This window comes from Phalacrocorax carbo, chromosome 1, assembly GCF_963921805.1.
Source record: "Phalacrocorax carbo chromosome 1, bPhaCar2.1, whole genome shotgun sequence".
Taxonomy (NCBI): Eukaryota; Metazoa; Chordata; class Aves; order Suliformes; family Phalacrocoracidae; genus Phalacrocorax; species Phalacrocorax carbo.
The window spans coordinates 193,190,765-193,213,948 of record NC_087513.1 but is presented as its reverse complement, the minus strand read 5'-3'; the positions used below and the strand labels follow the sequence as shown (position 1 = coordinate 193,213,948).

The 23,184-nt window shown below is 36.9% G+C and overlaps 1 protein-coding gene across 3 annotated transcripts in view; it reads left to right on the top strand.

Moving 5' to 3' along the window:
- Nucleotides 1-23,184, top strand: part of PDS5B (PDS5 cohesin associated factor B) — a 108,645-nt gene that overhangs the window by 62,832 nt on the left and 22,629 nt on the right. For all 3 annotated transcript variants that reach the window (XM_064441042.1, XM_064441043.1, XM_064441041.1), the window contains exons 14-23: nucleotides 219-300; nucleotides 4,293-4,341; nucleotides 5,836-5,975; nucleotides 6,053-6,168; nucleotides 7,987-8,092; nucleotides 9,998-10,158; nucleotides 11,249-11,372; nucleotides 12,109-12,267; nucleotides 13,068-13,136; nucleotides 17,212-17,348. In XM_064441042.1, coding sequence (XP_064297112.1) covers nucleotides 219-300; nucleotides 4,293-4,341; nucleotides 5,836-5,975; nucleotides 6,053-6,168; nucleotides 7,987-8,092; nucleotides 9,998-10,158; nucleotides 11,249-11,372; nucleotides 12,109-12,267; nucleotides 13,068-13,136; nucleotides 17,212-17,348 — 1,143 coding nt within the window. The remainder of the gene's footprint in view (nucleotides 1-218; nucleotides 301-4,292; nucleotides 4,342-5,835; nucleotides 5,976-6,052; nucleotides 6,169-7,986; nucleotides 8,093-9,997; nucleotides 10,159-11,248; nucleotides 11,373-12,108; nucleotides 12,268-13,067; nucleotides 13,137-17,211; nucleotides 17,349-23,184) is intronic.

Below are 23,184 nucleotides of genomic sequence, written 5' to 3'. Positions count from 1 at the left end.
ACTTGTTTCAAAATCACACTTTGTTTCAGTCTAATTTGACCAATTAAATTTTCTGTATCATGCCGTTAGGAACCACTTAGCTTTTGCTCACAGCAGTGAAATTTTAGGTGATAAGCATGTTCCTGAGTCTGAAGTTGAAAAGATTTTAAAGGGTCTTATTGGATAGTTGTGTTATTTATTGATCAGATGACTTTGACAGCTCTTTTTTATTTTTTTAGAGCATTGAATGAAATGTGGAAATGTCAAAATCTGCTACGACATCAAGTCAAGGATTTAGTTGACCTAATAAAACAACCCAAAGTGAGTTCACTTTATCTTTATCCCACAGTGAATATGCAGTTATACTTAAAATAAGCTGTTTTTAAATTCTGCCTGACTTACTGTCTCAAGCTTATTTTTAATGACAGATAGGCAGTATTGTGAAAGTTAACCAGTATTTCATTAGACTAGACTTGCAGTAGGAAACGTGTATACATTTTGGTAGAAAAAGTAAAGAGGTAGGGGTGTTTTAGGAATTTTAAATATATTTTGCTAGCCATTTGATATTAAAATACTTGCTTCCGCTGTTTGAGTTACAGCTCGTCAAGATTGTTCTGGCTCTTGAAAGAGAGGAAAGGACAGCAGTTTTTTTTGACTGCCAAATTGAGTAATTAAGAAAAAGTACCTCTACACCCTAACTTTCTGAATGTTACTAATCATACATAAGATAAGAAATTGGACTATTTTTATCCCAGCAGGTTACTTTTTTCTCCTCCTTCTTTGAAATTTCTTAAATGGAGATATCAAACTACAGTTGATAAAATTTGGAGTTGTTTTAGTTATATGTATGTGCATGCTCATGTTTTGTGGGGGAAATCATAAGATGAAATTCTGGATATAATTCAGAATGTGATCTAAAACTTGATTTTAATGCCAAAAGTTTAATCTGGTGCTTTTTGACAGAAATACTATATAGTAGAAAGTGTTGCCATGCTCACATTCATATATGTGTGCGTGACTTTTATTTTCTATATGCATATATACTCATATACCACAGTAAGTTGAATGACGTTTTATGACTGAATTATCCATTTGCTGGAATTAACTGAACAGGATGAGTTGGTAACACAATTTTTACAAGTGTGGTTGGATTATCTAATATATCTGCTTGGAAATGTTACTGTCTTGCAGACAAAAAAAAGACTTATCGAATCAAAATGCATCCCTTACTGTTTCAGTCCTGACTGCAGTGAAATTTGTAATTTTCACACACTGCATTTAAAACATGCTGTAATGTTGTATTAAATTCTAAGTGCAGTAACTGCTAGTACAAAAAAACTTTGTTGCTTTTTGGTGACTGAATTGAAATATCTTTCATGTACTGTTTTGTATTCATAGGTTAATTTAAATACACTTATGCATTTAAAACTGAGTTAGTATCTTTATTTTCTCCATTTTGGCTGAAAGTGAAATATCAACTTTTCCTTTTATTTTTGGGGAGATGTAATGAAAGTTATTCCTCAATTGTAATTAAACATGTAGGTTTTCATAAATACTAGCATGAGATTCACATTCAAAACAGTGTATGCTGTTGACATGTTTGCATTTGTCCATGTAGCTTTCATCGTAACTTTCACTATTAAGTACTGATTTTCTACACTTTTCTTTTGAGTAACAGGACTGCATGGAATAACTATGGGGCTTGTGATTTGATATGCTGTCACAGTCAACAAAACTGTTTTGAGTTAGGGAATTAATTTAGTTTTTCAATTAACAAAAACTTTTAATTGTTGATTCTGGTATTGAGAAATAAAAGCAAACAAATAAACACTTAGAGAAACACCCTTTGGCTCCCCTTCAGACACTTCTCTGCTTCACGGTCCCCAGGCCCCTTGCTGCACGCCATGCTCAGTCCCTTCAGTGAGGCGATGGCCACACAGGAGATAGGGATCAGGGCATGGTGGTTCCTTTCATTTTGCTGCTCCTCTTTTCTTACCCACTGCTGCAGCGTGGGTTTCTCCACCAGCTGCAGTACCTTTAGAGTTGTACTTTCTCCAGTGCCTCTTCTCCACCCCAGCTCCAGCAGCTCTTACCCTGGCATCTCTCCTGCCTCTACTCGTGTGTCTTGTCTTTTCCTTCAGCATCGATCTTCTCCTACTCTGCTGTCCTTCCTGTCCTGGCAGCTGTCTTGTAGCCCCTAATGGCTACCACCCTTTCTTAAATATGTTTTCTGAGAGGCACCATAGGCTCCTCTGACTCATTGAAGTTTTGGTAGGTGGTGGGTCAGTTTGTTGGTTGCAGAGCTGGCTGGAAGTGGCTTTGACCAGCACAAGAGTCCCTGACCTCCTCCTGCACAGGTCACCCCAGCAGCCCCATGCTACTCCAAATCCTGCCCTTTATGCCCACTGAGTAGTAGACACTTCCACGTGTCAGCCAAGGTTATTGTAATAAATTGTAATTTTGTTATCTCCAAAGCTGATATGGCTTGTTTGAACCTTGTTTGAGATCTATATGCAGATTTCATTAATAAAATGCATATAGAATTAGATGTGCCTGAACAGGGCTTTGACCTCTGTCTTGAACTCTTTTCTATCTGCTCCATAATAATTCTAAGACTTTTATATGAAAATGTGTCTTGCAACATTATCTCTTAGCAGCTCTTTCCTGATATGAACCTGATGAAAAGGCCCACTGTAGGTGTTTATTTGCCTGAAGTGAACTATTTTAGAAGAAAAAGAGCTCTTACCAAGATGACCCTTCTCAGTTGATTTAATATTTTCTTATAATTTTTAGGCTTGCTACTACCAATTTTGTCTGTTATAAAGGGAGTTCTAAAAAGACAATTTTAGCAGTGGTGGTGGCTGAACACTGTTCTCTTCAGTGAAAGCTCATGAAGTGTGGTTGTGTCTTATTTAAATCTTCTCTCTAAAGAATATAATTTGATAGTTGTAGACAATAACTGATACTATTTATATACATTTGTGAAGTTTTGTAGACTTTGTAAGTTGTGTCACCAAGGCTGATCTGTCAGAAGTCAATTGGCAAAAGAAGAGCTTCCTTCGTGGTTTGGAGGCTGATGGGTCTATATGCTTTTGACAATGTTGCTCTAAGCTTGAGTTTTCTTTCAGGTTCCACTTTTCATTTTACTTAGGAAGAATTCAGAGTCGTTTAACAATGCTTACTATACTGCAGTGAAAGATTTTCTTCCCCCCCCCAAGTTGTCCACCTTAGAACACTTTTCTGAAGATGGTTAGGGTGTTATCTTTATTTATAGTTAAGGATTCCCTTTGTCGTTTTTACTAATACTTCCTTAATATTTGAAACTTCAGTGTAATTCCATAAAACTTCCTAGTCTGTAGAATACCATGGATTACAGCTAAAAGCGGGAGAAACATGTCTTGGAATCCAGTTTGTCTCCCATCAGCAGCAGGTGATATGATGCAGAAACATTACTTATTTGTTAGAAATATATTCTTATAAAGAAAGTGTGCTTACTATGTAGTTTTAACTGGCCATGAAATTTGTGGTACTCTTTCTTTTCCTCTTCCATTTACTCTGTGTTAGAACTATAACTCTTCAGGTGGATTTTGTATGTGGAATTTGAAATCTTGTACCAGAAGAGTTACTGACAAAAGGAAAATAAATGAGGTGGAAGTCTGGTTTGTGAAACTTAATTTTGCTTGTAAGGAGGTGTTGGACAATTCTATATCAGTTTCGGTTTCACAGAAATCTAAGCTTCACAGATATCCTGAAATGCAGTTATGTTTTCATTTTTTTGTTATTGTGGAGGTCCCTGATTATTACTTTCACTATTGCACTGCTATCCTCTGCCTTCACTGTTCAGCTAATCAGGAATAGCAACTGTCTTATTATTGACTTGCTCAATTCTTTACAATAAGGTGGGAACTACTGCTGAGAATCAATATGTGAGATCTAGAAGATAAAATTAATTTGATGCTTGCTGTTCACTTTATATTTAAAAACAAAGAAGCTTTAGGTGAAAAACAGTTACAGAAGTAACTCATCGCTGCTGTTTATAAGTTATATAGTAGATTTTTATTACTTTTTAATATTTTACATGAGCATATATGTGACAGAGTATTACTGTAGGCATGATCTATCTTTTACTTCCTGTAAGTATCTGGCATTAACTTTGCAGTGGTGGATTTAATTTCTAACACACCGATATATTAGCAAAATTATGGGTGCTGACTTGTTGATAATGCATTATGGAGTTTTGCTCACTCGGTATTCAAGTGAAAATACATAATGTAAAATTCTTACTTAATACATTTTTCTTTTGTGACTTGCAGACAGATGCCAGCAGTAAAGCTATATTCTCAAAAGTGATGGTTATAACAAGTAAGTTGGTTGAAGTATTTACACTGTCTAAAAATTACAGTTGAAATATATTGCTTTCTTGTTTTAAAAATAATTTGAGATTATAAGGTTATAACAAATAAGCTTTGTAACAGATAAAACTTAAAACAAATCATGAAAAACATGTTGTAACAATATGCTTTTAAGAATTAAGACAACTGTAAGCAGAATTGCTTCCTTAGTATAAGAAGCGTCCAGTCATGAAGTTTATCACATGACATTTTGGCTGTATCTGTTGTAGACTAATTCAAAATGTAGATACTCTAGGGTGTTAATGTCTGCTTTACCATTATAGAATATATACTAACTGATGTTAACTAACCCACCACACTGTCTACTGACTTACCTGTCTTTGAGGTGTTGGTATTTTAAGTTCTGTTGGGAGATTGCAGAAGAGTTTTTGGGTTTCAGTAGCAGGAAGGCAGTTTGGAAACGGAAGAACGTCTATGTAACCTGAACTCTTAGCAAAGAAAAAAACATCAACCCTAAACCAACACTTCTTGTTCTCCCCAGCCCACTAAGCCAATAGCACTAAAACCAGTAAGAAGAAAAAAAACTTGCTTTAATATTCTGAAATTTTGTTTTTAAATCCACCTTTTTTTTTTTCTTTTTTTTTTAAAGCAAGCTGTTCTGGCAAAAAAAAAAACCAAACAACAAACTACTTAAGTCTATGTACATGTTGTAAAAAATGTGGAGGAAAAATCTGGCTGCCTGGTGGGCCATGTTCCAAATCCTTTTTTCCTTATATTTATAATATAAAAGTTGATCAGTTTGACTTTTCTGATTTATTTTTTTTTTAAAGTTCTGGGTGGCATTTAAAAAAAATAAATATAACAAAACATACTTAGTAGAACTTGTTTTGAACGAACTATCCTGTAGTCCTGTACCACTTTCTGTGCCAGCTTTGCTTAACACATACTGTACCAAAACCATAAAATATCTTAAATAGTATACTCACACTTTACCAGTAAATTGCCCTGTTAGAATATAAAATGCAAGTATAGAATTAGGTTGAAAAACGTGGTTTTAAAGCTTTCTAAACTGTTGCAAGCTGTTGTGAAGCTTATGTTTCACGAAGGAGTAATTTAGCAAAAATACCCTTTTGGTGTTTTTGCGCTTGCCATATCAGGTGATCTATTTACTGAGTATATTTTTCTGTAGAGTATAGGCTTTGCATTATGAGGTCAACTTCAGCTGTTAATGTTATTAACAGGAACAAGTAGACTTACTGGAAAATGAGTGTGAAGGGAGAAAAACCAATAGACAGGGGAGGTGTGTGGGTATAGAAAATTTTAGAAATTCTTGTCCTCATGGATATGTCTACCCACGTTAAGATGTTTTGGATCCCATACCCTGCTGCTTCTTGGTTAGCTTCAACACACATAGAAACTTTCTTGATGTGACATTTCAAACTTCTGTAATTTACAATACTGATACTTATTATCATAAATAGTGATTTCTTTTGCTTATTTAAAGGAAACCTTCCTGATCCAGGGAAAGCTCAAGATTTCATGAAAAAGTTCACACAAGTTCTAGAAGATGATGAAAAAATAAGAAGTCAGTTAGAAATGCTTGTTAGCCCAACATGTTCTTGTAAACAGGCTGAAGGATGTGTGGTAAGAATTGATCTTAAAATATGTTAATATTTTTGGAAAAGAATTGATTATACATTTAATTGAAACTTACATTGCAGAGGGAAATAACAAAGAAGTTGGGCAACCCAAAACAACCAACAAATCCCTTCCTGGAAATGATAAAGTTTCTACTTGAGAGAATTGCTCCTGTGCACATTGATACTGAATCTATCAGGTATTTGTGTGTGCGTGTGTATGTGTTGATGGCTGTAGATCACAGGGTTGGAAATCAGAGTTTCTAATTTAGTTTTTAACCACAAGCAGTAATGGATTAGGTGGGTGTGGTTTAAGGTCTGGTGACTGGTGGTATTTTCTTCTGTGTCCTTTTGCTTATTGGTGTTTTGTCTCCTCATTCAGAATATAGCCACACAAACAATTGACTTGTCATTCAGCACAGGTGAGACAACCTGCCAGTAAAAGTGGATCTGCTGCTGATAGGGAATTTTGGTTTGTGACTGACTTTTAATAAAAGAAATTACTGTCTGTGGCTATTCAAAAACTTCATTAAAGCTTTCCACCCAGAATATTAGCTCATAGTGTCGTAAACAGTACTTTAACTGAAAAAGTGAAGATTGTGATGAGGCATCAAGACTTTAAGGATAAGTAAGCCAGTGAAGTTATGGGGAGAAAGTAATTGCTGAAATGGTTATTTAACAGCTGTATTTGAGATATGTGGTATCTTATTAGAATCAACTAGTTCTAAATACTGGTAAATTCTTATCTGTTAATTCCAACGATAGTAATTGATTTTTAAGTACTTGAGCATTTTGCTTTCTGCCTGTCACATATACAATGTAATGGAGCCATTGAGGGTTCACTTAAAAATCTGTTTCAGAAACATTGTTTTTAACATGATTTTTCTTTTGGTCTTGGATGAAGTACAATGTGTAGCAAGATTTTTACTTTAAATTTGAAAACGTGTGTTTTAAATTCACACATGTGGGACTAGGTTGTAATAATTGTTTCACGGTCCACCTACTGACTGATCGCCATAGAGTATACAAGCAAAAAAACCCAAAAAGGTAGTAAAAAGCACGTATTTTCAGTTTTGCCAGAGGATTGGTTTTCTTCCATCTTTGTAAATTTTCACTCAACTTCTGCTTCATTTTTGAGGCTGTCAGACTGTTCGGTTTTTTTAATAGGTGGTCATTTTTGTCCAATTGTGGGGGAAAAAAAACCAAAAGAGACTGGAAGTCTGACTAGGAGATCTCTCCCTTGATTTGCTACCAGTTCTGGTTTGGTTTGGTGAGATTTTTTTTTTGGGTGGTGTTTGTTTTTTGGGTGTTGGGTGGTGTTTTTTTCTTTCACTATAAATAGCACTTACGGGGTGTACTGAAGGAATATTATTAATATTGTTTAGCCCTTGGCAGGGAAGCTGCCTGAACCACTCACTAATATAGGATCATTTGGATAATCACCATTTCCCTTCCTAGGGTACAGTGTAAGGAAAAAAAAAAACAAGCAAAGAAAAAGACCCAAACAAACAAACAATAACAAAAGGCAGAAGACCCTCCCAAGCATTACTGTCAGGGTGATATATACAGGAGAAGTCTTTAAATTTTTCACCAACTCTTAGAATAGCTGTTTAATGGGTTTTTTCCTCTTGGTAATAGACTAGACAGATATTATGAACGGTTATTTTCCATCAATTACTAAGAATCCATAGCAGTTAGTCTCCTCAGCATAATTCTTACCTGAATATGTCGCTTGTAATACTCAAATAGTTTTCTTATTTTGGTCATCCATGTGGAATAGTGTGTGTATTAATTCATAATGGATAAACATTTTTGGACTTAATGCTTCATAAGTATAGAGGGGAGATGAGGTCAACTGGATTATGTATGTAGTTGACTTATATTTGTTTTAAAACAAGCTTATATTTTATGTTTTAAATAAGCTTATTAAATAAAGTTTATATCTTAAACTTATGAAAACAGTCACACAAAGTGGAATTGCAGTAAATACAAGGTCATGTTTTTGTTTTCCTCTTCAGTGCCCTTATCAAGCAAGTAAACAAGTCTATAGATGGAACGGCTGATGATGAAGATGAGGGTGTACCTACTGACCAGGCAATCAGAGCAGGTCTTGAATTGCTTAAGGCAAGTATACTCCTGGTGGTCAGTGAGCATGTGAAACTTTCTGAAGCAATTTTGTTAAAATAAATTTTTAATTAGCGCTCTGTATCATTAGTCATAGTCATGTGGCAGCTATCTGGAAGAATACTGGTTTGGTTTTTGTTCTCTGCTCATCTTAAGTGGCACAGAGTAAGACTATCTTATAAACCATTTAGAAGTTTTTCTGAAATTCAGAAGTTGTGTGTGTGACATCAGCAGCTGAGTTCTGATTCTTAGACTGTGAATTCAGTGGTTAGTGAATAGTTATACTACTTTTGGGACTGTACTTGTGTATCTCTACAATACTGTGGTTCCCCTGAATTACTCATAAACCATAAACTGGGGTCTTATCTATTTCAACTACGTGTAATCTTTGAGACTCATTTAACATAGCAAACCCCATCAAGATGCATTTCCGGGGACACTGTACATTCTACTGTCTTTTCCCTTTTTCGTAGGAGGAAAAGGGCTGGTCACTGTGTTATGTACAAGTACTGTTAAAAATGTGAAACTTTTTTTAAAATGCAACTACCCAGGGCTTTTTGTTTCACTTCATGCTTTTAGCCTAAAGTCTTTGACAGAGACTATGTAGTGTCCGCTTTTCCTGTACTTGCACGGAAAGGTACTTGTGCCATAGTACCATCTCAGTTATACGATAGTGTTGGGAGTAGTGCAACTGCGGACTGTTGGACTGTTGACTTCAGAGGCCTCAAAATCTAAAGAACTTTCATGCAGAAGTTTTCAGAATATCTTAGATCAACTAAGGGCCTAATAGATTCATCTGAGAGCATGGGATTCTTTGGCCAGATGCGCATGTTTAGACACAAGTGCAAAAACCAGCAGTGCAAAGATGAATCTGGGTTAAAATGAATCGTGTAATGAAAGACTATATATTTGAAAGAATTTGAAAGAAAGAAGTCAGAATTTACATATTCATATGGACTAGCATGACAGATTTAAGGAAGAGGAGTAAGATTGTCCTGAAGAAGGTGGTCTGTACATCATGAGAAGAATGCGGAAAGGACAAGTGTAGGAGTCTAGAAAAGGGAATGCCATACAATGAAGCTGAGATGAAGGTAGCATGGTGAAAGAAAACTGTGTGAAGAATTTCCTAGACAGCTTCTTTGCTGTGGGTCAGAATATTATATGGAAAGAGGCTGATAATCAACAGCCACTCAAAAATGAAGAGAAGGTAAACTTTCAGAGAGCATCAGATGAGGATTTTTTATTTATTTATTTTTTAAACTTGGGAGGACTGTCATACTTGAAGACAGACTCCAAGAATCTAAAGGAGAGGTACAGGATCTGGTAAGCTGCTGTGGAAAGCTTGAGGGACTAGAGACCCTATGGGGTATGTCTGTACTACTGTTTTATAGTTAGGAACTTCAGAGCACAACCAGTTGTTCCACTTAGCAAACAAACATGAAGTCTGGGAGCACACTAGCTGGATTCCTTTTAGAGAAACAAAGTTATGAGATGGGCTTCAGAAGCACATGTTGTATTGTAGTTCAGTCAGTCTACAAATACTCTGAAGTAAAACCCCTGAAATGTGGATATTGCTTCTTTAGCATCAATTGTATTTCTCTTACAACCTACTTCTGCTGTAACCCAGTACTTGCTAATGTAGATGTTGCCACTGAGAAGTTCATGTTCACAATAACAGGAGAAGAAATTGAGACTGGAGAAATAAGTTAAAACTGATGAGATCATGTATAAAGACAGATGTCTAGGAGGTACTAAAGAAAGTCAGAAAAAAAGTGTATCGCGTGACAAAACTAGGTAGAGAATTATAAATATTCCAGTATGGAGTGGAAAATTACTCTTGATGGGATGTTCTGTATAAGTGGACATTTAAAAAATATTAACATGTCTTTCGTCTTATTTTGGCAGGTACTTTCATTTACGCACCCTATCTCATTTCATTCAGCTGAAACTTTCGAATCTCTCCTGGCTTGCTTGAAAATGGATGATGAAAAAGTGGCAGAAGCTGCATTGCAAATTTTTAAAAATACAGGAAGTAAAATTGAAGAAGACTTTCCTCATATACGATCGTAAGTGGTATATCTTACTTTGTATGAGTAGTGTTCTTTACTCCATGTGATTTTAGAATTTCTCATTCTTCCTTTTGCATGCTATAGCATTATCCTGCGTTCTTTTGGAAGAAAGTATGTGCATCAAGCACTGCATTGCAGCCAGTCAAGGGAGGTGATTGTCCCACTCTACTCTGTACTGGTGTGGCCTCACCTTGAGTACTGCGTGGAGTTTTGGGTGCCACAGTGCGTTAAGGATATAAAGCTACTAGAGAGTGTCTAGAGGAGGGCCACAGAGTTGGTGAAGGGTTTAGAGGAGAAAACCATACAAGGAGTGGCTGATGTCACTTGGTTTGCTGAGCCTGGAGGAGACTGTGGGGAGACCTCATCACGGTCCACAGCTTCCTCACAAGGGGAGGAGGAGAGGCAGACGCTGATCTCTTCTCTCTGGTGACCAATGACAGGACCCAAGGCAATGGCAGGAAGATGTGCCAGGGGAGGTTTAGGTTGGATATTAGGAAAGGGTTCTTCACCCAGAGGGTGGTGGAGCCCTGGAACAGGCACCCCAGGGAGGCAGTCATGGCACCAATCCTGATGATATTCAAGGAGCACTTGGACAGTGCTCTGAGGCATGGTGTGAATTTGGGGTTGTCCTATGCAGGGACAGGAGTTGGACTAGATGATCCTTGTGGCTCCCTTCCAACTCTGGACATTCTATGATTCTACATAGCTGCTTGCACTATGACTGTAAGCATACAATCAAGATATGGCAATGTAAAAACACTTTGCAATTCAATGGAGATCTGTAGACGAGAGTATTTCCAGAAAAGCGTTTAGTAACTTGTGCAGATAAGATGTTTGCTTTGCCTCATGATTTTTATCAACAAATACCAGGTTTGTGGTTTCTTTATTTTTTGTTGTTACTTGAAAGCCATGTACATAACCCTTTTTTCCTTTATTTGAAGAAATTGCCAAAACCAGGAGAACTTGCACTTTTGCAGAGGTGTTGTGTTCTGTATATGTGTATCTGTACTCTTTTGCTAGCTTGATATTTTGGTAAGTTTTCAATTTGTGAAAAAGGTACTTATCTGGGTTTCTCTCTCTTTTTAAGTGCTTTGCTTCCAGTGTTGCATCATAAAGCTAAAAAAGGACCCCCTCGTCAAGCCAAGTATGCTATTCACTGCATCCATGCAATATTTTCCAGCAAAGAAACTCAGTTTGCACAGATATTTGAGGTAGAGTTAAAACATTCAAGTTTTATTAATCTTTTATATTGCATATGTAAACTAAGGGATGTAGTGGCAATTTATATGGCAAGTTGTATCAAATTCAGAAAAGATATTTTCCCCCTTTCCCTTTGTTCTCATACAGTTTGGCCTGAAAAGTGATAGCAGAAAATGTGTTTTAGTATCCGATGATCCATCATGTTTAGGGTTATGTATTTTAACAGGTGATAGAGTAAAATTGTTAGACTGTCTGCTAGAACCATACACCGCTCCCCGTCCCTGTTTGCACTGGCCTGAAGTATTTAAATGGTTACAGAAATTACGGAAAAATGAATTATGGTAGAGATTATATAAATAGGTTTATAGTTACAAATGTACTTTTTAGTTAGCACCCATCAGTCTTTTGAAGGCTGTTCCATTACTGAAATTGCCATCTTGATGTAGTATCCCCATTTCTTCAACAAGAAAATATGCTTTTTAATCCATTGTTTCCCAAATGGTCCAGCTTGAGCTGCCACTTTTTGAACTGCCCAGATGTGATAAACGTGTTGTCTGTCATCTTGATTTTTCTTTTGATTTGTAGGAGACTTGTAGGGTTGGTGAATGTCTTTAAATCTAAAGAGTCAATAGTTCTTTTAAAATTGTATTTCTGAAATGGACAACTTGGTACAGAACTCTCACCCCCCTTCCCCCAATAAGACACAGATTATATCAGTAATACCTGATTTTGTTGCTTTTATTCTAGCCACTGCATAAAAGTCTGGATCCAAGCAATTTTGAGCATCTCATTACGCCGTTGGTTACTATTGGCCATATAGCCATGCTAGCACCTGATCAATTTGCTGCCCCTTTGAAATCTTTGGTTGCCACTTTTATTGTTAAAGATTTGCTGATGAATGATAGGGTAAGTATTTTTAAAACTTTGTATTAAGGTGGTTCTCCTGTAGTTATCATACTCAGCAAGTACTTGTGAAAATTTTTGAATTGTTGGTTCTTTTTGCATATGGTTGTCTTTGGATTTCCATGTGTGTTGTTTGTCTCAGTTGAAAACATACAGTACAGGAAAGGAGATATTACTAATTTGGTAGTCCTTACAAAAGCAACAAGATGTATAGCACGGCATTACTTATAGCTTATATATTACTTATAGCATTGATTACTTGCCTTTTGTTAAAAATGGGAAAATTGTTATTGACTTCACTCACTTAGCTGCTTGTCTTAAGCAAGACAGTTGTGGTCTTTTTTAGGAAATATAAAGCATTTGAAACTAAAATAAGCTGTTTAAATGTTTCTAATACTTCTGTATTGATGGTGACTATAAAGTGAAAAAAAATAACTTGTGCATTGTCAGCCATTGTTTAGGGAAAAAGTTACAGTCTAAAACTATGTGCTTGAGGTTCCAATCTACTGGACGTGGAAACTGGAATTTATTCTCAAAGCAATGGTTATTGCAGTCTAAAGTGATAGTTTTCAGGTGACAACAACAACAAACCCTTTTACTACTGTTAAATATGCTGATACTTGAATAGTGAGGTAGGAGCAATATCTCACTTCTGTAATGGTTACTTCTATAAAATACAGAAGGCACAATGCTAACCAGTGAGTGCTGCTGTATTGTTCCCAGAAGCAAACAGGAAAGAGGACGTTTCTGCAGGTTTCACTGAAGAGTAACAGTAGTGTAACTAAACATAATATTTGGCTTAGCTTCCAGGAAAAAAGACAACAAAACTTTGGGTCCCAGATGAAGAAGTGTCACCTGAAACGCTTGTTAAAGTAAGTAGCACTTCCTATATTTTCTTACGATTGTGCGTATAATATGTAAACATCTGGATTCCTAAAGCTGTCAACTGCTTTTCTCTGTTTCCGTGTCACCTTTCTAACAGTTAAAAAAAGATAGAGGTAACTATTTTAAAATTGAGACTCTTACTGGAATGCACGTTTTTTGAATTGCCAGAAGGAAAGAACTTGTTTTTGGGAGCATCTACTTTTTTAACTTTGGTAAATATATTTACATATACACTTTATTGAATATTTTTTTATAGCTTATTATAGGCTTAGGTTTGGTGTGCAACACTTACGTATTCCAAATATTATCACAGTTAAGGTAAAACTGGTTTCCCCCCTCTTATTTAACAGTTGTTAAATACCATTCTTTGTTTAAAGTCTTTCCTTTTTCTTTTGAATTTTTAGGACATTCCAAGAAACTTCCAGTGCTATTTTGGAATAAAGAAAAAATTGTTCTTGGATTTGTCAGTTTTCTCAAATAAATGTGTTACATTACTTTTCTCTGTGTACAATGTATACTAGAGAAGAACCTAGATTAAAAAACAAAACAAAACAAAATCACTTTAAAACGGTGGGGCGTTTGTTGTTTCTGGTTTTGTTTTTGTTTTTTTAAACATCATCTCAGGCTTGTTCTTTTGTTTGGATTAAGTTTATGATTTTTGGGCTTGGTAATAGATATTCCCACTTAATTTTTCACTCAGAAATAGACTTATACTGTGGAAAATACATCCTATGTCTGTATTTTTTTTTTTAAATGCCCTTTCTTCAGAACAGGGATAGATTATCCTTTCACATTTTCTTTCAAAATTAGAAAGATGCATGTACTTTGTAGAGTGCTGTTTCTAAACTAATTATAGTAGTCATTGAATTTCCAGTGCCTCTGCAATAAAGTTGCTCTGATGGTTTTAAGAAGTTCTTTGCCTTCTCTCTTGAAGTTGTTAAACACTTAATAGCATAAAACCTCTTTCTCTGCTGGCTTAGTAAGTACTTTGGTTTCCTGCTTGGTACAGAACTCATTACTGGAAATGCTCAGTTGTGTTTGGAGTAGATTTGTTAGCTTTTTATTCATTTGACTACAGCAAAGGTATTTTTTGTATTTGTGCAATTCTGTAGTTACACAGTAGACTCTAAAAAACAGTTAAAAGAATGCACATTTGTTTTGATTTTGTGAACTGCTAGTTTAAAATAGAAATTATTTCACTTTGGTGATTATATACGTAACTTGAAGAAGTAGTAGATATTGTTTTTCTTGATTTTTTTTTTTTTAATTATTTGTTAATCTGTAATAGCTCTCTAAAATGCATTTTGGTGTTGATAAAACTTATCAATTTGCTTATAGGAAATCCTAAGGCAACTTAGAGTTGAAGCCAAGCCCAAAAGCTGTAAGAAGCATTTATGGGCAAGTGAAAACAGGTTATTGTGAAAATTGATCTGTAAATTGAATTAGCATTTATTACTGCTAAGAACCCTCTATTTAATGAACACTGCAGGCCACACCATTAGTTTATAAACGAATCTCTCTGACAGTGTATTTTTCTCTACTCTGTTACAATGGGAGCCTTTAAAAAAAGGCTTTTAAAACCATAACTGTATAATATATCTAATAGAGATCTTAAAACGAGCAAGTTTAAGTATGAAAGGGGGGAAGGACTGATGAAGACAAAATTATAGTATCATCCAGCCTGACAGATGTAGACTGATAAAGGCTAGCCTTAGTTTTGGGTGCTAAACCTTAAATGAAATTATGTCCGTATAGAAACGGTTCAGTGCAGTATTAAATATGAATCAGATTAAATTTTTTTTTGTTAAACCTGAACTCCTATGCTTGGCAGTACACTCTCATGACAGTACTGAATACTCCTGTGCACCATGCAGTGGATTGAGACTTAGGCAGTAGCAATGACATTTCTTGTTTCCTTCTATGTACGCTGCAGTATAAGGTTTCTTCTCCTATTTCTCTAGCTGTGCGTTAAGTGCGCATTGTTTCATTTTTCTCTGCTGTGCAAGCATGTATGTTCTGTGACATTCCTGCAGCATTTGTGGCTCTGAAAACTCAAACTATCCTTTGATAGTTATCCTATATGGCTGCAAATTAAAACTTAAAACAAGGGCAGTGCACACTCATGTCCTGTTTGTTTAAGTCTTCAGGTAGGCAGAAGCAGTGACTGGGGGAATTCTCATGCCTTGTACTAATTTCATGGGAATGCTTAGTTCTGAAGGGTTGCTGGAATGTCATCACAACATCCTGAACACCAGCAAATAAACAGGGGACATAGTGGGGTCAGAGGAAAATTCTGAAGGAGTTGGAATTAGGATTTGCTACATGGAAGGAAGACTAGGGTAGATTTGGATGGTAAAACTGGGGGAGGGGAATTGTGGAGGGGGAAGAGAGAAGAATAGGTTAAAATTTCAATTCCTCAGGAGCTGATGTAGGGGCACAAGATAGCATGTGGCTGTTCCCTGGCTGAACTTACTTGAAGACCAAATAGAGCTAGGACGTTTCTGTCCCCCCAACAAATGGGAGGCACTAATGGTACAGGTACTGGTTGTGACATGAAGAAAATGAATCGGTAAGCTATCAAAAGAACTGCTAATAATAATAGTAATAACAATAACAATATTTTTCTTATTGCTATTAAAACTTTCTGGTGGATACTTAGAGCTGTTTTAGTGGAAGACCCTTTGAAAGCTACGGCAAGACAATTTCACTTCTGTTCCACAAACTCCATTTGCATTTTCAGTTCTTGAATGACAGACATCCTACCTTTTGCTGGTGTTACCAAATAGAATTAGAATTCTGTAGGTGGAGTAAATGGGCTACAGTGCTAAAAAATAAACTCATGTATAGATGACAATCCTAGAATTTAGATCTGAAGGGACCATTGTTATCAGTTTGTTACATGGAATAGATCAACTGTATGATAAACTTAATTCAGTGAGATTGTGACTGTTTATATAAGATTAGAACTGCCTTTTCCATTAAGGAGAAAATATGTTGTTACCAGGTACAAACAGTGCTGGCTTCCTTTCCATCAGACCGTAGTTTCTCCAAAGCTTTTGGGTTTTGTGTTTTGAATTTCAGAGTTTGGTGTTTGGATTCACCCCCACCCCGCCCCGCAACCAGAGGATGTCTACTTGATTCAGATACTCCTCCTTCTGTTTTTAGTTGTGTGGATTGGGGTTTTTGTGTTGGTCTGGTTTTTTGTTGGTTTTTTTTTTGTTTGGTTGGTTTTTTATCATCTCTGCTCGCATATAAAAGAAAAATGAAAGGACAAAGGGATTCAAATACTAAACCAAATTTAATCTCCAAATTCATGCTTTGTTTTCACTAAAGAAATGTGTGAAATTATGCAGTGTTTCATGATAGCTGCTGGATTCTGCATACTTTCAGAAGCTTGCCTCAAAACACTTGATGTTTCCATTGGCAAAAGACAATTTAACCTAAGCAACAGGCTTTGAGGCTTTTCTTTAAATAGCCGTGAAAGAAATACTCTTTTCCCAGATGAATTATCTTAATCCAGGGTGATACTCTAACAAGTAAGATGTCTATGAAGTATTTTTTAAATTTAAATGTCTTAAATAAATTTAAAGTAAAATTACATATGTAAAGAATATATTGGGATTGATTAAGCACAGGAATTATAGGAATATAGGAAGATGAAAATGTGTTCTGCTTTTTGATCCAGTAACATTTTCTTAAGTATAAATTGTTCTGCCTATTCCACAGTGTTTAATAGATATAAGGTCAATTAAGATAATGTTTTCATAGGACAAAATATGTGATTGCTTAGTGGAAGAAACAGTTCAAACTTAAAAACCATACAACAATTAGTTTATTTGCTGTAATAACTGCTTGAGACTTTCAGTGAAAATTTGCTGTCTAGTGAGAGTACTTCTTGTTGTCTTTCAGTATTTAAATGATGTTTTGCAGCCTTGACAAGCTTATGTTTGCAGCAGTAAAAAACACTTGGGAATATACTGTGTGATTAAATTAAGATAAGGATTATTTTAAAAATGAGGATCATGGTGTGATTTGACTTCTGCATATCAAATTTTTTTTCAGATTCAGGCAATCAAGATGATGGTTCGATGGTTGCTAGGAATGAAGAACAACCACAGCAAGTCAGGAACCTCTACTCTGAGGTTACTAACAACAATACTACACAGTGATGGAGATTTAACAGAGCAGGGGAAAATTAGGTACGTAACAGATGGTAATGTTTTGATGTCTGATGATGCATTGGGGAGAGTTTTAGTCAAAGTAGTACTTAAACTATTCTGTTAGACTGCTTAACTATTTATACATCTTATTTCATAAGAAATGATGGTAAGCTTGGCTGGATTCCTTCATAAGTTTGCTGACTCTCAGGTTTTTTAACACTGTAGATAGAGCTGTATTTTAATAGTTTTATCTTCTTTGTTTTATCTCCCTCTTCAAAGAGCCATTACTCATATTGCAAAAATAAACTAACTTCCTCTTTCCCACTGAAAATTAGTTTTAATTTTTTATGTAGCTTGCTCTTCCTGATGTACCAATTGTTGTGTATGCCAAAGGCCGATAGGCAGGCTTTCTAATAAAAAATAATAGCATGTTGCAGTAAACCAGGTGGGAATAGCTAGTACATAAGACATCTCTGCTTGAAGGCAGACGTTAATCCCTTGAGGCCTCTAAAGTGAAAGGAAGAAGGAAATGTGTAAAGAGGATTAAGTCTCAATAAATACCTTTTGGGTGATTGTTAGACAACTTACTTGTTTTTCTGGGTATCTTCTTAATCCTCTGTGGTGGGGGAGGTGACAAGTTGTCAGCCACTATTGCGTGCCAAACATTGAAAATTTATGTCTGCAGAAGCTATTGAGGGCATGGGTGGATTGTGCCAGGAGGAGTAAAAAGGTTTTAATTTTGGGGTAGAGTTTAATATTATACAGTGATTATGTAGATGGAACTGATGTGTTAAATTGCAAACCTGAGAGTTGTCTAGTATGTTATCCCTGTAGCACCTGTTTAGTCTTTCTTAAACTTCCTTGTAAATAATTGTTTCATAGTTTTAAATTCTGTAATATGATAATTTGTGGCAGATACTAGGGAGTTAAATGGTAATAAGTTACCTTTTCAACATAACTGCTTGGAGCATATTGTTGGCTTATCCAGTAGCTTGTGAATAGATCAGTTCTGTAGGTTCTGTGTGTTTTCATGCTTGGAGTGATGATTCCTTACTGTGCATGTTTTAGAAATTTAATTTTCCCCACTCTTTTTGTACTCAAAACTATAATAATAGCAACTGTATATAATGATGTGGTTAGTTCTTCTCATTAAAATTAATGGAGGGCTGGGGATGCTTTTAGGGGAGGGAGAAAGCTGCAATGACATGTGAGGTTGCTCTGTGTTAAAGGCAACCCTTCAACCCCAGAGCTTGGAGCTCTGCCTGGGGATGGATGATGAGCCAATTGACAGTTTATGGGTTAGGATTAAAGACTAGACTGGTACGGTTGACATTGTAGTGGGTGTCTGCTATAGGCCCCAGAAGAGGAAGTGGATGAGGCCTTCTATAAACAGCTAGAAACAACTTCATGTTCACAGGCCTTGGCCCTCATGGGGGAATTCAACCACTTTTATACCTGCTAAAGGTGCAACACAGGAGCACGTAAATAATCCAGGTGCTTCTTGGAGAGCATCAATGACAATTTCTTGACACAAGTGATAGATGAGCCAATGAGTAGAGGTGCTTTGCTGGATCTCATACTCACCAACAAGGAGAGACTTGGGGGTGTGAAGGGTGAAGGCAGCCTTGGCTGTAACGGCCATAAGATGGTGGAGTTCAGAATCCTGAGGGCAGGAAGGAGGGCAAAAAGAAAGATAACAAAGCTGGACTTCAGGAGAAAGGATTTCATCCTTGAAGAGGCCCTGCTTAGTAGAGTCCCAATGAATAAGGCCCTGGAGGGAAGTGAGGCCAAAGCAAGCTAGTTAGTATTCAAGCATCATCTTCTCTAAACTCAAGAATGGTCAAAGCAGAAGGTCAGGCAAATATTTTAGCAGACCTGCAAGGATGAGCAAGGAGCTGCTGGCAAAAATCAAACACAAAAGGGGTTGAGAGGACCCCTGCAAAGAAGGACTTGGGGATACTGGTAGACTAAAACTGGACATAATCTGACAATGTGAGGTCACAGCCCAGAAAGTCAATCGCATCCTGGGCTGCATAAAAAGCAGCACGGCCAGCAGGTCAAGGGAGGTGATTCTGCCCATCTGCTCCACTCTGATGATATCCCACCTGGAGTACTGAGTCCAGCTCTAGAGGTCTCAGCACAGGAAAGACATAGACCTGTTAGAGCAGGTGCAGAGGAGGGCCAAAAAAAAGATCAGAGGGATGGAACACCTCTCCTGTGAAGAAAGGCTGAGAGAATTGGGGTTAATCAGTCTGGAGGAAAGAAGGCTCTCAGGAGATCTTATTGCAGCCTTTCAGTCTTAAAGGGGGCTTATAAGAAAGATGGGAACAAACTTTTTAGCAGGGTCTGTTGTGAACAGGACACTGATTAATGGTTTTAAACTAAAAGAGGGTAGATTCAGACTAGAATAACTAATACTTTTTTTTATATAATGAGAATGGTGGAATACTGGCACAGGTTGCCCAGAGAGGTGGTAGATGCCCCATCGCTGGAAACATTCAAGGTCAGGTTGGATGGAGCTCTGAGGAACCTGATCCAGTTGAAGATGTCCCTGTTCACTGCAGGGGGGTTGGACTAGATGACCTTTGCAGGTCCCTTCCAACCCAAACTATTCTATGATACTCTGAGTCTATGAGATATACAGAAAGTGGAAGGAGGGACGGGTACCCTGTCAGGAATACAGAGAAAACAGTCTGAGACACAGTTTGGAAAGCCAAAGCCCAACTGGAATTGAATCTAGTAAGGCATGACAAAGGCAAGCAAAAGAGCTTCTTTAAGTAAATAGGTGACAAAAGCAAAACTAGGGAGAATGTGCACCCACCATTGAGTGAGGCAGGAGCACTGCTGAGACAGGACATGGAAAAGGTTGCGGTACTGAATGCATTCTTCAGTCTTTACTAGAAACTGGCCTTCAGGAATCCCAGACCCTGGAGACTAGGGGAAGGTCTGGAGCAAGGAAGACATATCCTTGAGGGAAGAAAATCAGGTTAGAGAACACTTAAGCAAACTGGACATGATGGGGTGCACCCATGAGTGTTGAGGGAGCTGGCAGATGGTGTTGTGAGGCCACTCTTGATCCTCTTTGAATGATTGTGGTGATTGGTAGAGGTGCCTGAAGACAGGAGGAAAGCAAGCATCTCTTATCTTTGAAAAGGACAGGAAGGAGGACCCAGAGAACTAACTACAGGCCAGTCAACTCCACTTCAATCCCTGAGAAGGTGATGGAACACCTGAGCTCCCCAGTATGAGAGAGATGTGGAGCTACTGGAATGGGTCTGCTGTAAGGCCATGAAGATGTTTAAGGGATTGGAGCATCTGATGGATGAGGAAAGGCTGAGAGAGCTGGGACTGTTCAGCCTAGGGGAGAAAAGGTTCAGTGGGGATCTTATCAATGTGTACAAATAACTGAATGGAGGGTGTAAAGAAGATGGAGTCAGGCTGCTCTTAGTGGTGCGCAGTGACAGGAGCAGAGGCAATGGGCACAGACTGAAACAAAGGAGGTTCTGTCAGAACAGAAGGAAACACTTTTTCACTGTAAGGGTGACTAGCACTGGCACAGGTTGTCCAGAGGGGTGGTGGAATTTCCATCCTTGGAGATATTAAAAAGCCATCTGGACACTGTCCTGGGCAGCCTGCTGTAGGTGGACCTACTTGAGCAGAGGGGTTGGGCTAGATGACCTCCAGAGGTGCCTTCCAACTGTAACTGTTCTGTGGTTCCCAGTACTGCTCTAAGATGTAAGGAGGGCAGGTCTTTTCTCTGTGAGCTATGCCACCTATGCTAGCAAGTACTTTCAAAACCTGAAGCAAAGTAGATGATGTTTCCAGGTGTATTAGTTCTGCATGGAGCTTGCAGAACCTCTCTGATGCTTCCCGAACTTTATTCTTCCCCCGTTGAGAATGCAATGAGGATGTTCTCTTTCTGACAGTGCTTAATGTGTCCCTACTATGCAAATCTGACATTGCTCCTTCCAAATAGATTTGGATTTGTTTTGGAAAGAGCAAAATTGTCTGGTTAGCACAGAATATAATATTTTAAATTGTACTCGATCTGATGTCATTCTATGTAGAGTCAATTTTTGTGTTCATGGCTTGCATTTGTCTTTTAAACAATCTATAATTTTCTAAAGATAATTCAATTAACTGAAACTAGCAGGGTTCAGGAGACATTTGACCTCATGTAGGCCATTAGTCATGTTGTAATCATCTTGGAGTTATTGTCCTCATCAGCTGTAAAAATGACTCTGTCCCCATGCCTCTTTAAGTCTACACAACTGTACTTTTCAGTGACAGTGTAAGGGGATGGAATCTTGTAAATTTCAAAGCATAGTTCAGCCTAGAGTGTTGGGTGAAGGCAAGGTCCCACTTGCAAAACAAATAAACAAATCCCTACCCTTGTTCATCATTCTCACTTTGAAGTAGTAGGATTGATGACTGTTGAATTGCTTTGAGATGTTACCATATGTAGGTTAAATTCACCATTGTTGGATTTCGTTAACATTGAGTTTTGTCAATAAACAGTATCTCAACCTTCCTTTCCAGGTCTTTAGTCTTCATTTTATAAGTCATAAAAAGTCATACAAACTTAAAATTCAAGATAATACTGATTTTCTATTTGTAGTTAACTAAAACAGCTAAGTTGAATCTTGTGTGTCTTTGTAGTAGGATTTAAATTTTAATCTATGCTAAGCATAAAGTAATAGTATTTCAGTATCAGAGAACACTAGCTGTTGCTGAAAGTATTGATTTTTAGATATGAATCTGAACTGAGGTTTTTCTGAAATGCTATCTGCATTTTCCATAAACTGAAGCTTACCAAGAAAAAAATTACTTTAAAACTTTGGAGTTTAGCACTTCACAGTTCTATGCTAGAGATTTGCTACACAATTTGATATGCAACATTTTCAGAGGTTGTTATCAAAAGACACTATTCCATGGAACATGGAAAATGCTTAGAAAATTAGACAGTGACATTTATCCTCTAGAGTAGAAGAAAAAAATGTTAACTGCTAGTTTGTCAAGTGAGAAAAGATGATTATGCACCGGATATGATTTCAAGATGCATTTACTTGGATTATCTTTGTGGAGCCCACCACCTTAATTAAGACTTTTTTGCACCTGTTAACATCTTTCCATGTGGTTGCACTTTCATTCTCATTTCAAACATCTGGTCTTCAGCAATAGTAATAGCACTCTAGAAAAAAAATGTCCAGGTCCCTTTTGGGGACAAGGGCATCCTTGGTACTAATTTTCAGAATTATGAGAAACTGCAATTATATCATACAGAAGCTTTTATTTCAGCCCTAATAATTGTGCTTGGGGATAATGCAGATCAGAAAGCTTTTGGCTATAACAATTTGATCAAAGATAAATCCTCAATTAAGAGTTTCTTCTAAGATAATCCTTTTGGGGAATAAGACAGATCTGATTTTCATCTTCAGCTGTGAGAATGATATTCACAGCTGACACTGCCGTCCTCTTCCTTCCTAAAGCGTGCATGCATGCTTGTGGGTATTTGTGATACATATAGTCTGTAAAGATTTGGCCAGCTTTTATGTAAAATACCTTTGATTCAATTTTCAGAATTAAATATTATCACTACCAAAGCTGAGGAAGATTGACAGTTCTGAATTTTATCCTTTCCTTATCATAGTAGATGCAATTTAAAGTGAAATTTAGCATTTAAGAACTAGACATTACCATGCTAATCTTCATGCCTTGTTTGAAAGTTAGTGTAGCTTTTGTCCTGTCACTTGGTTGCTCATGATTTATTTGTTGTTAGGTTTTGGGTTTTTTTCATGTTTTTTTTAAAATGTTGTGGTTTCCATAAAATATTGAGGCATGTATAAAGTGTGATTAGATAAATTTTAAGATTTAA